We start from the raw sequence: 15,576 nt of genomic DNA on the forward strand, positions 1-15,576 counted from the left end.
GGAAACCTGCTACACTTACTAAACCAGCAGAATTCCTAACTCTTTTGTAAATATTTACCCTAAAGCCATTCATCCCTCATCAAAGAATCTTCTCTTTACAACAGACAAAGGCCAATAAAGAGAACCAAAAACGGTAAAAACCATAACTGCAAGAAACAGCTGATTGTGGGATGTCTAGGCCCAACTGATAAACCCACAAAACAGCTCATGCACGTAAGGCTTAGGACGCACTGTGGAAGAAGGGACAGGAAGATTATAAGAGCCAGAGGAAAGCTACTATGAAATTGTGCTTCCTAAAAAGGCAGTAAAGCTTCATCCAGGACACCTCAACAATATGGCCTCCTAAAAAAAAACAAAACAAAACAAAACAAAACAAAAACAAAAAAACTAAAGAAGAAGCGTAACACTGACACAAACTAACATGGGGCACAAAGAACCATGGGCAACTAAGGGATATTGAAAGTGGGTGAGATAGTTTTCCCTAGGGATAATCGCCTAATTGGTTATCTAATACAAAGTGGTCATGCCGGAATATACACATAAAAGTAACATTAAAGAGGCTGAGGAGGTTGCACTTGTATATTTAGTGTCATATGTGTGTGCAAATGTTTTTAGTGCCTGCCTATAAGATGTGCAGGGATAAACATAGAGCAGAGATTGAGGCAATGCCTGACAGATGCTGGCCCAATCAAAGACCCACCCCATGGAAGAGAGCCAACCCCTGACACTATTAATGATACCCTGCTATGCTTGCAGACCAGAGCCTAGCAGAGTTGTCCTCTGAGAGGCTCCACCCATCAACAGTTCAAAACAGATGCTAACTCAGAGCCAAAAATTGGGCAAAGCATAGGGAGTCTAGTGGAAAAGTGGCAGGGGTGGGTGGATGGATAAAAGAAACTAGAGGTGACAAGAGGTCCACAAGAAGACCAACAAAGTCAACTAACCAGAGCTCAGAGGGGCCTGTGGAGTCTGAAGCACCAAGAACCATGCATGGGCTGGACCATGTCTTCTACATAGATGCAGCTGATGGGCAGCTCAGGATTCATGTGGGTCCACTATTAAGGGTAGCAGGGATATCTGACATGGACTCTGTTGCCTGCTTTTTGGTCACTTCCTCATGATGGGTCAGCCTTGTCAGGCCACAGAGGAAGAGGAAGAACTCAATCCTCATGTGACTTGATGAGCTGGGGTGGGTGGGTAGGGGAACTACCCTTTTCTACGGAATAGCGGATGGGGGAGGGAGGGGTACTGGGAGGAGAGAAGGGAGGGGACCATGACTGGGATGCAAAGTGAATAAATAATTTTTATAAATATTTTTATTGTGTATAATAAGTGTGTGTGTGTGTGTGTGTGTGTGTGTGTGTGTAAAACAATAATAATTAGAGGCCATGATTTTGAAAGGAAGCAAAGTATGTGTGATGGAATACACAAGAGGTACTAGAGGTAGAAAAATGGAAGGGTAAGGGTAAGATTATATTTTTCTAAAAATTAATTTTAAAAGACAAAATAAGATTCATGTGTGCTTCTTTCTCAGGAAGATGAAAAGCAATAGTTCAAGTCTTTCCTGGTACTGCAGCTTAGTCTAACATATTTCATGGAGCTGGAGAGATGGCACAGTGGTTAACATCCTTTGAAGCCCTTAAAGAGGACTAGAATTTGATTGCCAATATCTACATGATGGCTTGTGATCACCCTGTTCCTGACATACCTGTTTCCTCTTCTAGCATTCGCAGGCACTGGGCATACATATGGTGTACATACATTCACATTAAGACACTTAGACATGCATAAAAGCGTTATCTTGGACCCTTTCACATAAGCTGTTTATCATCTATAGTCACTATGTCTTTATAAATTCCTCATTTGCCTTCTCTGGCTATCATGTGTTTTCCTAATAAACAAATCTTTGCTTTCTCTTTTCAGTTCTATAGCGTTGCCCTTGTTCTGACTAAAACAATCCAATTCCAAGAATAATGCAATAACACAAAAGAGAAAGGACTCCCCACTCCACATTACGATTTTAGGCTCAAGTGGGAGCCAAACTGTGAGCTTTTCCTGGTTCAGTTCATCCCCCCCCCCCAGTCTTATTGCTCAACCTCCTACAGGAACTGGAACTAACCCAGCACCCTTGTCTTACGCCACTGCTGCCTGCTCTACTCTGCCTCTCAAAACCAACATAGAATCTATTTCTGCATGCTTTCTTGGCCAGGCCCTGACAGGATCCACAACCAAACAATACCCTGCTTAATCTGACCCAGGTCCAGCTGCCCTTCAGACCCTAAATGCTGCCCTGCAAACTCAGGTCCAGCCAGAAGCCATGTTCTTCCGTGCTTTTTCAGGGAGTTCTGGCCCCTTTCCATGAGCTAGAAACTGCACCAGGGGACTTTGTTGGACTTCAGCCGAGCAATCTTATAATAACCTTAAGCCTTCTGTATCATACTAATTGCCAGTTAACTGGAATCACGCCAGGATCTCCAATCAATAATCAACACTAAGTAGGTAAAGGACCAACCTGGTCATTCCACCTACCTGACATGAGATCAACCATGTTCTGGCAACAACACAAAGAGAACCAAATCTCCAGCCAAACAAACAGATCATAATTTCATATCAGATATGCAGCCAAATGAAAGAAACCCACATGCCCCAGCACCGTACAGAAACAAACAATATGAAAAATCCAAAAAATACAGCCACCTCAGAGACCAACAGTAATGTAGAAATTTTCTCCAGTGGCAATGACCAAGATGAATTTAAGAGCACAAAATTTAAAAGAATAATCGTATCTTTCTTTAAAGAATTCAGAAAGAAGACACCGGTAAACACATGGATGAACATGAAGAGGACAGAAATAAACTTTAATTGAAGTTCAAGAAAATACAATCAAATTGCTGAATGAAATACAAACACAATACAGGATTTGAAAGTGGAATACAATAAAAATATAGAAATGCTGAAAAATGTTTTAATTGAAAAATCCCTGATCGGCCTATTTTACCAATAAAGACTCAGGAGCCAGATGTTGTGGTGAAAACCTGCTAGCTCAGAGAGGCAGAGGAAGCACCCAGCTGACCTTCATATTCAGCTCATGTCCTAGTGGAGAAGGCACAAAAAGGCTCACTAGCTCAGCTGGAGCCCAGGAGGAAAAGGTCAAAAAATCCAAGGCCAAAGACTTGCTAGCTCAAAGCCTGAAAAGCCAAAGACCAAGGAGCCAAGATAAAAGCCCAAGCCAAGAGAAGCGCCAAAGAGCCCTTCTACTTCTCCACGCTGTCTTAAATACCCCTCAACTCAAAGTCCTTCCCACTCTTTAATCCCTGTCAGCTGGTTTCTTGCTCCACCTCTTGGACTGGGGTTAACTTTATTAAACCCTGTGTACAGAAAGCTCTTGGACTAACAGTGAGTGTTAGCGATCAACCACACGAAACAAATGACATGTTTCTACAGTTCACAATCTTAAGGATTACACTGGGATCAAAGATCCTGTAACAGAAAAAAAAAGAAGAAGAAGAAGAAGAAGAAGAAGAAGAAGAAGAAGAAGAAGAAGAAAAAAAAACCTCCACAAGCTGAAAATGAAGACAAAATTGAAGAATTCAAAGATCCAATTAGAAAACTTAAGGGTGAGCCTTTACAGTAGAACGGACCAAGTAGAGGACAGCATATAGGGGCTTGACGATAAAGCAGAGGAATTGAACCTATTAATTAAAGAAAATAATGACTTTTTGAAAATACAGGAAAGGAATATTCAGGACACCATGCAAAGACAAAATGTATTCATTATAGACAGAGTACCATAAAAAGAGTGCCAGGTCAATGGACTTGACCAGATTTTCAACAGCATCAAAGAAAACTTCCCTAAATTAATGAAAGGCATAGCCATGGAGATTCAGGAAACACACAATACACTAATACACAGCACATACAGAAGAAAAGACTCTCAGTGTCGTGTTAAAGTAAAACACTATATATAAAAAGAATTTGAAAGTGCCACAGAAGAGTCAGAAGTCACGTAGAAAAGAAAATTCATCAGAATAATAGCTGACTTTTCAGTGGAAACTCTAAAAGCAAGATGAGCCTAGAGCATGGTACTTCATGTTCTAAAACACCAAAGAGGCCAACCTAGACAATTTTGGACATCAAAACTATCATCATTTGAAGGGAAAAAAAATTCCATGTTGTATTATAAAAAGGCTAAAGGAATTCATGTTCACCAAACCAGCCCGACATAATACTGTTAAGAGACACTTCAGACTGGAGAGGAATAAGCAAAGCCATGAGATCTTAGGAAGAAAATAAGTGAGGCTGTAATTCCTGAAACACAAAATGTGCTTAAGAACACAAACAGCAAAACAGTGCAGTGAAACAGCAACACTGAATACTACCTTCAATAATAACTTTAAACGTCAATGGCCTCAACTCCCCAATCACAACATACAACTTAGTTGGATGGATTTTTTTTTAAATCCAACTATTTATTGCCTATAAGAAATTCATACAACTCGGGGGAGGCACCACCTTGGAGAGGAATAGAGGGAAAATGTATTCCAAGCAAATGGGACCAGGAAATGGATGGGTGTCACTATTCTAACAGCTGACAAATAAGACTTAAAGAAGAAGAAGAAGAAGAAGAAGAAGAAGAAGAAGAAGAAGAAGAAGAAGAAGAAGAAGAAGAAGAAGAACAGTTTTTTGTTTTGTTTTGGTTTTTTTTTGTTTTTGTTTTTGTTTTTTTAAGAAACATTTTGACCAGGGAAACAGATAAGGAGACATTACAATTCTAATCATAGACTGGGGCTCATCCCATTAAAAACCTGACTTGGAGACACAGTTAACTTACCAAACCAGATGTGTCATCTGAAGAAAAATAAAGAGTAGAACATAAATAATATTGTATATCGAATCAATACAACAGATGTCAAGAGACTGACTGTTCCACCCAAATACCAAAGAATATTTTTATGTAGCAGCCTGTAGAACTAAAATAAACCAATTCTAGAACACAAAACAAATCTCAACAAATACAGTGAAACTGTGTATCCTGGCCTCAAAACCAACAGCAAAAGACTCTAGAAATTACACACATTCACAGAGATTAAATAGTATAATACTGAGTGATGACTGGGTTAAAGTGAAAAGTCAAGAAGGAAAATAAAAGATTCCTGGTAATAACTGAAAAGAAAACACAACACCAACCAAATTTACGGGCATATTAAATGTGGCCTTAAGAGGAAAGTGTATAGCTCTAAGCACCCACAATAGAATCAGAAAGAGCACAAATAAATAACTTAGTGATATAAATCAAGAGAACCAAATCCAAACCCATATGATGATGAGAAATAATAAAGCTGGAGCAGAAAGTAATGAAATAGACACAAACAAAAAAGTCAAAACAAAGAATCAATGAATCTAAGAGCTGTTTCTTTGAGAAAATAAAGAAGATTGGTATACCCTTAGCCAAAATAACCAAAAGAAGGAAAGAGAAAAATAAATTAACAGAATCCAAGTAGAGCAAAGGAACACTTTTAAATATGAATTATGAAATATGTACCACACAACATATATGATATGGAGAAATTATTTATATGAGCATGGGAGAAGAAGAGGCAGCACCCCAGAGAGAGAGACAGAAACAGAGACAGAGAGACAGAGGAAGAGAAATAGAGACAGGTAAGAGAGCAAGAAAGGAAGAGAGAAACAAGAGAGAGATAAGGTGGGCTTGTGCTTTTATAATCCTGGGAAGGGCCACTCCTAGTGGTAGGTCATGAGGTCATAGGTTGCTAGGCAGAGTAGGGTCATAGTCTGCTAGGCAGCCTCGGGTAGTATGCTCACAAACACTACAACACCAAAGATAACGAGTTTATCATAAGGGAATGCTTTCAAGACCTATATTCTTGGATGAGAGAGATGCTCAGAGATGAAAGAAATTAAGAGAGACTTGAATTACCAAACAAATTCATAGCACATTCAGGAGTAAATAGATGACACTTGGGAGCCATGGACCTGCTCTAGGAGGAAAGCAAGGCAGGCTGCTTGCTGTTTCCACTCACATGCAAACACTGTTAGTCCTTACTCTGGAAGGGGACAAGTAGGCAACTTATTTTTGACATTCTGAGATTTAAAACATATACACACATAAAGTTGTTTGCATTTACTAAAGCCTTATCAAGAGATGGTATTAAATATCTTCATTTTTAAAAGTCTACAACTTTTCCCATGAGAAAGAGAGAAATAATAAGTAGCTGTACTTCAATAAATCAAACTTTCCAAGTCTTCTCTTCTTCCTTTGTAAATAGCAGAGCAAATGAACAATTTTAGGGTCTGGACATCTTATAATGATTTTAAACTGGTTTTCTCTGTTAATTCTTTTGTGGAATTTGAGCAGGTACTAAATTCCAAATATGTGTGAGCATAAACAAGTGTACTAATCAAATGCGCTAAACAAATTACTATACAGAACATCTTTTCAAATTACTGTGCTTACAAAGATTTAACTACTGTTAACGTTACAGGTTGTTTTTGCTTTTGGTTGGTTGGTTGGTTGGTTTTGGTTATAGCTGTTGTTGTTGTTGCTGAGCTTTCTGCCACCCGAATGTTTGTATACTATATTGTAGTGTCTTATTTAATAGCAAAGGTCATGTAGAACCCCATTCATTAATTAATAGACTATATCCCAACAGGTACAAGGAGCTGCAAACTACAAATCTGTATTTCAGGAAAACTACAATACCACATCATAATCCATGTGTGTGTGTGTGTGTGTGTGTGTGTGTGTGTGTGTGTGTGTGTGTCTATAGCTACATACCTGAATTTATCTGCTTTTCTAAGTATATAATATTGTTAATTTTAAAAATTATTTTATTATTTGGTGTGTGTTCACCTGTGCAACATATGTGTGCCATGTCCTCAGATCCCCTGGAACTGCAGTTACCAAGGTTGTGAGCTCCCATGTGGGTGGTGGGGATCCAGCCCAGGTCCTCTGGAAGTCCAGCAGTGGCTGCTAACCAATAAGACATCATTCCAACCCAAATATAGTCTTTTAATTTATTAATGATGATTTTTTTCTTTATTTTATCCATTATCATTTTTTCTATTTCAAGCCTTATTTAATTAGCTCAAAGAATTTTGCTTGCTCTGCCTTTAAAGCAGACTCCAATGTCATATACTCTTGTGCTCCATTCTCCCAAATGTGTAATATACTTGTAGACAATCCTAAATCTTATAGACTGTATCACCAAGGTCTACATCTTTCTCAGAACATAACAACTGCTATTTTGCTATATATTAATAATTCAAATTTGAACCATTTGAAGTTATATATAATTAAAACCTTGCCTAAAGGTTGGGTGCATATCTAGAAGCCCATGGGAGAGAAAAAAATATTATCTAAATATATTAAATGAAAAAAAAATTAAGTTAAAAAAAACTTCACGTCTTCAAAAGAACTAAACATAGTGACAGTCATGTGAGTGGAGAGGGGCATCCCTTTTTCCTAAAAAGCTACTCATAAAACCATAGATCACTGGACAACAAGCAATTCTAATGGCACAAGCATTCAAGATGTCAGTGCCTAAGCCCTTTTCTAATGCATATGAACAGGCTGGGGTTTTCCCCCCACTGTATGATAGCACTCATGAAACAACAGATGATTCAACCTCTCTAGAAGTGTGCTTCTACTTCCAAGCAAGTTTAGTTATCGGCAAATTCTTAAAGTGAACTGAAAAATCACTTTCTTGGGCTTTCAATTTCTGGGAACAGACATTTTTTCAGGTTTTTCACAGGAAATATATGAAGGCAGCAATAAATACAGTTTAATTTTTCTTGCTTGCTCACCTCCAAACTCTGGTTTCCATCATTCTCAATTTATTGATCTAGATACAAAAAACACTAACCTTTGCTTTTTGCCATGTCCTAGTGAAGAAATGGAAGTAAGAAACCAGTGCGACAAAAGATTCATCAATAAACTCGCTTTAAAACTGGTTACACAAAAGTGAAACTTAGCTAAAAAAAAAAAAAAAAAAAAAGAGCATGCATGCCTCTGCCAGGCAGTTGAAGAGGTCAGAACCTTGGCTGACGGCCACTAATTAAGTCCTGTGCCTCTTATCAGAAAAAAGAATAATTGCACCATACAGGCGTGTTTACCCTGGTTAACGTCTCTCAGGAAAAGCTGCACTGGTCTGGGTAAAGATAACTGTTTCGGTATATTAAATTGTAAATCTACCCCCTTTATCCAAACAACTCAACTTGGAGTTTCTCTCTCTGTAAAACAACTGGCCAGAGCCTAAGTTATCACAATGAGCCTGTACGGGCTAAGAGGTATTTCTGTTCATGGCCAGTCTACCTTTGTCGCCTTAGTCAGAGCAGGTCACACACTAGTATGACTGGAAAGACGTAGCACTACCATTACAATGTTTTCTAAGCCCAACAGACACCCCAGGCCATCTAGTCCCCACTCTAATTATACCTATTCCACTGTTGTCCTAACTTAAAAGACGTGTCAGCCCATTTGCTTACATAACAGTATAAATCAATAAACTTCTGTGTTCTCTTCACATTTTGTTTGAGAAAGGAGATAAAATTTAAAAGCTACTAAAATCATATTTTCTCTTATTCAAATTTCTTTAAATTTACTTAGTTTTATTTCACATGCATTGGTATTTTGCCTGCATATACTGTCAGATCCCCCTAAGAACTGGAGTTACAGACCGTTGCGATCTGCCATTGGTCCTCTGGAAGAGCAGACAGTGCTTTTAACCACTGGGCCATCTCACCAGTCCTAGAAATCATATTTTCAAATATTTGATGATTACTAAACCATTCATTCTGTCTTTTATCAGGTTAATAATATTTGCATCGATTCTGTACAAGTTGTTGCACTCTGGGCTTTATTCTACCTAATAATGCTCAGATTATTAATCTGTAAAATGATGGTGGATTACACTTTCCCTATTTTTTTATCTTCTATAGAAATGCTGCCATCTGTGTGTTGTACAACAAAGACTTGCCTAACCCAAATGCTCTCAACAAGTAACAGCAAAATTATTATGAAAAATTATGAGATGGTTCATACCACCTATACATAAAGTACTGGGAATACAAATTTAAAAATGGGTAGAATTAGACTGTTCAATTTAGTTCTAATTCTTGGAATACTTTCTGATACTTGAATACAATAACTGAAAAATTAAATCTCATATATGCAAATTCCATAGCAAAAACAGACTGCCAATAACTTCTGTTTGGAGCATTTTCCAGGCATAAGTGGTAGGTTTGTAGCATTATAAATTAGTAGCATTTCCCCTTACCAAAAAAGACTATGGATTTCTTGTTTTCTATGCACCACCTAGCATGAAACAACACTCATAAAAATTTAATGATTATGAAGCCCTACCAGGCTTAATTTTAATTTAAGGAAACATCAATGTTGAAATGGACCAAAAAGCAAATTCTATCAGATTTAGAGTAAAAAAATGTTACTAGTCTAAAAAACTAAAAGCAATTGCTGAAGTCAAGGTGAAATGACTTATAGAAACCCTGAAAACAAACAACAATAAAAACACTCCGGGCTGCTCACTGCTTCTCGTTAAGGCATGCACGCATACATAAACTACTCCTCAGTTCTGGCTCTATAAAAGTTACACAGTCTAGGCTTTTGCCCATTATTTGTCTTCCTTGTGATTTCCTTTCTTTTTTATTCACCTATTTGTTTTCACACATTTCTCCATCACTAGGATATATAATTTGTAGATAACAGAGCTACAAATGTAGAAAATTACTTAAAGACTACTCGAAGAAGTTTTCCATCAATTTCCTTTCTTTTGAACTATTATAGATCCCTAATAATTGCTTGGATTATAAGTAAAAATGTAATGAGATCTTTCAAATCTTACATTTTTCATAAAGGGTAGTTTGATTTCAGGCTTCCCTAGGCTCCTACCTGCTGCAGGGCATGGATGGCATACCCTACCCTCTACCCTGAATTCTCTAGCCCAGAGGCCGGCCTTCCCCTATCCGAGAGGATCTTCACTGTATAATCCAGACATTTTGTGCCCCCACCTCTCTCTCTCCTCTGCTCTTTTCTCTCTTTCTATATCTCTTCTCTCTCTGCATCTCCCGACCCCCCCCTCTCTCTCTGTGCATCTCCCGCGTGCCCCTCTCTCATTCCCTCCCCGGCTCTCTCCCTCTCTCCCTCCCCCACCTGCATGGTGGCCAAGAGCTGCTTCCAATAAGCCTGATCTTATATATTATAACTTCATCTTGCAATTAGCTCATTCAGACATATGAATCATATGTTGACATAAACACTAGTTTCTAAAAAATAATAATAATAACAAGTGTGCATAGGCATACACCCTTCTCATATTTCTGAAAGCAATAAATAACCCAAGAACATGAGCACTAAATGGTATAAAGCAGTGTCGCTAAAATTCCTTCCCAGAAGGAGATGAAACTAAGGTCTCTCCCGCCTCCTAATGAAAATATTGAGCTTCCTGGCTGCAGAGCAAAGGTGAGGGGTTGGTTACTCACTGGGATGTGGCCACGCCTTCTCCTCTGGCCACACCCGGAAAGCCTCCGTCAGCAGGAGGGAGAGAGTCCCACAGCCACCTAGACGGACCCCTCTCTAGTCTTCCCCTTGACATATATGTGCATAATAGATCACATATATGAATATATAGATTCTAATATATATGTGTGTATACATATATATATTCTAAACTCTCATCTGTGCCATGTACAAACTTGCCAGTTGGTAACGAGCAATTAAATACCGGAGGTGGGTACAGGGAGGGCAGGTAGTGTAAACTGTCAACAAGGCCAGCTAGGATGATTTTTTTTTGCAAGAGAAAGAGGTGAATGGCCCAGATGGCAGTTGCTTGGCTCTGAGGACAATCACTCATGATAAGTAGCAATTCCACTTAGGGAGTTTTTAGTTTGTTTGCTCTGGGTATGCGTTTCTCAAATGTGCTGGGAGAAACGGTGTCAGTGCTCTGAATGGAAAGAGCATTTTCACCAGAGGTATGTAGAAAGTCAGCTGAAGCTGCCTACGCATCTGAGAACAGGACATCGGAACAGTAAAACCAGACTCTGGTGAGGTAAGACTTTGGTGAGATCCTGTGAATTAAACAGTGGGAACTGGGCACAAAGTAAAGACTAAGATCAACGGCTGCACTTGCAAGAGATTAGAGTTCAGAGACTGATTTGGAAGGACAACCAGGTTCAAGGTTGATATAAACCTCTTAACTGAAGATAGTAAAACATGAACGGAACAGCTTCTCTAAGGCAAGGAGTTTGTCAGATAAGCATTTACCTACTTGCAATGTGAAAATTGAAACTACATGAAATACCACTTATTCATAACAAGGACACCTTGTTCAAGCAATCGTTAAATGTACTACTTATTTACTTCATTTGGTTAATGAAAGCTAAGTATATACTATATTTCTCCAGCATAGAAGACAACCCTCAATTTTAACTTTAACTTTTCTGGTTAAAATATAGCGTCTGGAATATACTCGCTGTGTAAGACTATCCCTCTTCCGACGCACATCCTGTGCAGCAAGTCAGGCTCAAACTCTGTATTTTAATTTGAATTTTTCTTCAACTTCTTATGTTTCTGAGCAGTTTCTTATGAAGAATAAGTCTAAGAAGATTCCATATTTTCTCCAAGATAGAGTCTGGTATCAATACAATGTTCAGCCTCCAACAATAGGACTCAAAGGATCCTTCCCTTTACTTTGATGAATTCCATTAGTGCCTAGGTGCATCTTAATGTGAAGAATTGATGTACAGGCCAAGTATTCTCTATAAGGTAGCTCATGAGAATGTGAACCCATAGCTGGGGATAGTAGTGCAGCCTTTAACCCCAGCACTAACGTGGAAGGCAGAGGCAGGCCGATCTCTGAGTTCAAGGCCAGCCTGTTCTACAGAGCAAGTTCTAGGACATCCAGGGCTCCACAGAGAAGACCTGTCTCAAAGGAAACAAAGATCAAAAAGAAAGAACTAAAGAGAAAGAATGTGGATACATTTGCATTAGAAATTCAACTAATTTTATATTAATGACAATTAACTGGGTCATGATGGAGATTGTTTTGAATTATTGTTTCTTGTAGAACTTTTCATAAGCTCTAAAACACACATGACAATATGAAATCATAGTCCTGATGCTTGAAGGGTATCTGAGACTCATATGCAACAAACTGGAAATGACTCTTTTTAGTAAATGAATTAACAGAATAGTGTTTGGGCAGTCCATCTCTGTTACAATCTTCTGCGCTTATAGTAAGACAGTAACCGGAATACAATATCATAGCGTAAGCATTCCCTATAGCATGATTAATGACAGTAGCCCTCTTGACTTGGCCTTGCTGCTCTCTCTATCTGTGTGGTTAAAGATAACAGAGCAAACAGGATTTTAGGGTTAGCATTTATTATATTATAGCACAGTAAATTTTATGAAAACTGAATAAATAATGCCACCATAGGCTAGCTGTTCTTCTTCACTGAAGGGCTCCTTATTCCCTTTGTGTTAATATGGGCTCCACTCCATCTCATTCACATTGCACCACACACTTGTGTTTAACAGGCTCAAAGACGTTTGCAAGCGTCAACGCAGTTTCCACCTACTAGGCTGTAATCATAGCTATGTCAGTATGTTTTATATTAACATATTAAGTCAAAGATGACTAATACCTTCAAAATGAAACAAATTTGTTACTTTAGTGTTTCAGAGAGGCAAAAATCCTTGCTTTCCAGGAGGAATAGCATATGCTCAGCAGTTTATAAATGCTTTCTTATTACAATTCTATAGATAAGACTAGATAACACTAGTGTTTCCATTTTGCTAATGAGAAAAACCTCAGCTGAGTCAAAGTTACACAGTTCATTAGGGTAGTTACAAGTGACACATATATCAATCTGCTTTTGCAGAGTTAGTATTTTTCTTCTAGAATTAAAAATTAAAAATAAGACCAGGCTGGAGAGATGGCTCAGATGTAAAGAACACTGTCTGCTTTTCCAGAGGTCCTGAGTTCAATTCTTGGCAACCACATCATGGTTCACAACTGGGATCTGAAGCCCTCTTCTGGTGTGCAAGTGTTCATGCAAATAGAGTACTCATATACACAAAATTAGTAAATATACCTTTTAAAAAATTGACCAAGTGATGGTGGTAAAATACAGGTAAGAAAGTACTTTGAATCATTAAATATACTTTTAGAACTCATTCAGAAGAAGGGAGCAGTGAGGCCAATTCACTTCAGATATGGGGCTACAATACTGTAAATTAATGATGATATTAAGTATGTTTTGCCCGTTTTGAGATATTTTTATTGGAGGGAGCTGTGCATCAATTTGCATTCTGGTGAAAGTTTCCAGTCCTCACATGAACCAGTAGCAGTGATCATTTTCTAAGTTTTCCACTTACAAAAAGAATAAGAAAATCTCATCTCGTACCTACCCTATAAATTATAATGAAGTCTAATATCCTAAAGTTTATAAACTTATTGAGAGCAATTAATTTGAGTTGAATGATGTTGCTTGCATTTACAACTTTGATCTTTTACAAGAGCAAAGGAAAGTAATTTCTAGATATGAACAATGTTACTATCAAATACCATCGTGCCTACAGTAGAATAGAAATTTACATGTATTATTCATACCTGCACCTCCACCTATGCTCAGAATCTTAATTTCTGCTTTTGCCTCTCCAATCCTGAAAAGCAAGCAAACAAACAAAATTATATAACTTAAGAAACCCATGAAAGGTGTTTTGCCAACACTTCCTGTCAAGTCGATTGAAAAGCAAAAGACGAACGCATGAATGGCCAAGAGGCTGGCACAGAAGCGGCCAGGCATGTCTGCGGCTCCTCATTTATTCCTATTTCTCTTTTTAGAGTACCTGAAAACTCGGGCAAAAGGACTCTAGTCAGCTCGAGTCTGGCAAGCACGGTTCTGGCAGGGCCTGGCCTTCTCCCTCATTCCTTCTGCCTTGCTAAAAATCATTAGATTACCAGCCTAAAGCCAGACACCAAGGCCTGTTCCCTTATTTCACCATTCTGCCTCAGCCCTGCTATGAAAGTATTGAAGTCCGGCAATCAAAAACCTTTGGTTCACCTAATTAACAATCTCAACCAAAATTTTCTCCAAAATTATACCTGCAAGGTCATTTGCTGCTATTTTCCTGCCTGGGGGAAGGGGAGGGGTTCTCCTTCAACAGGCTCCATTTCTTTCTTGAACTTGGAGACAGAAGCACCACTATACACATCTTACATGTAAAGAGTGGCATTTCTTTGGAGACTAAAAAACAAGAACACATAGTGTTAGGATTCTGCTTTGGTCCACCTACCTGTGAGGTCATTACATACCTACCACGGGGGCGTGGCCAGCCCTGCCCAGTCTATAAAGGGCAGGCCTACCTTGCCCCTCCCTCCCTTACCCCTTACTTCCTTCCTTTCTATCTCTTACTTCTTCTTCTTCTTCTTCTTCTTCTTCTTCTTCTTCTTCTTCTTCTTCTTCTTCTTTTCTCTCTCTCTCTCTCTCTCTCTCTCTCTCTCTGGGGTACCCCTCCCCCCTTTCCTTCTCTCCCCATGCTCACTTAATAAACTTCATTTAATATAATATCCACTGCCTGGCATTTTGGTATCTTATTGCCTTATTTCTTATTATTAAGCATAAAACACAGCTCTGTCAATCTCTGTGGGCATTGTACACTGAAGATATAAATAAAGCCCAGGCAAGGATTTGTGGTTCATGCTGCCTCTGTGGTGTCTTTTTCCACATCCTTCTTCCTGTTCTCCTTTCAATAAACAAATAAATATTATGTGTTTATTGTATACCTATCCTAGGAACTACATTTGAAAAAAAAAAAAAAGAATAAGACTACTTTCAACTTAAAATCAGAGGGCATAACTGAAATTTCATCTTTCACAAGTTCTACAGTCAACGTTCCATGTAGACTGGGCTCAGCACATTTTCAGTCTGTGCTGTGTGGTAAAGTAAAGCAAGGACCTGGCTAAGCTAAGCTCTGAATGTGTACAATCCAAACTGAAAACACAGTGAGAAAGTAACCCATAACCCATATATTAAGAAATGAGTAGAAAGGTCCAAAGAAGTAAATTATGATTTCAGATAAAACTGTCTACTTGGTGTCTGCTTTAGTATTTTTATACTTAGTGGCATCTGTGTGTGCATCGGGTGGAGCCCAGAGCCCATGATTTAATTTTTATGCCCTTTATCCTATTACATGTCAACTAATGCACCTTGTTAAGACAGACACAATACACAAGGCTGGGGAAATGACTCAAGTTTGGAGGAGGAGGAGGAGAAACAGGCATATAACACTCTGTACTTGTCCAACATGTCTGCTCTGGTTGGGCAGAAGTGCTGCCACACGGGACTAACTCCTGACAGAAATTCAGACAGTAGAAGATAAAACAACAGGTTTCTTTGTTGCTCGCAAACTAGGTCCACAGTCAGTCACTTCTTAATCTGTTCCTATAGCTACTTCCTGAAGGAGGAGTCAACAACTTCGCCCCATAGGTGAATGGATTCCTTCTGTCACCTCAATAATGCTTATCAGCTTTGAGA

The 15,576-nt window shown here is 38.6% G+C and overlaps 1 protein-coding gene across 1 annotated transcript in view; it reads right to left on the reverse strand.

Moving 5' to 3' along the window:
* Nucleotides 1–15,576, reverse strand: part of Hnmt (histamine N-methyltransferase) — a 32,219-nt gene that overhangs the window by 15,593 nt on the left and 1,050 nt on the right. Inside the window, exon 2 of the mRNA XM_051167014.1 lies at nucleotides 13,650–13,702. Coding sequence (XP_051022971.1) covers nucleotides 13,650–13,702 — 53 coding nt within the window. The remainder of the gene's footprint in view (nucleotides 1–13,649; nucleotides 13,703–15,576) is intronic.

This window comes from Acomys russatus, chromosome 24 (assembly GCF_903995435.1).
Source record: "Acomys russatus chromosome 24, mAcoRus1.1, whole genome shotgun sequence".
In the NCBI taxonomy this organism is placed as follows: domain Eukaryota; kingdom Metazoa; phylum Chordata; class Mammalia; order Rodentia; family Muridae; genus Acomys; species Acomys russatus.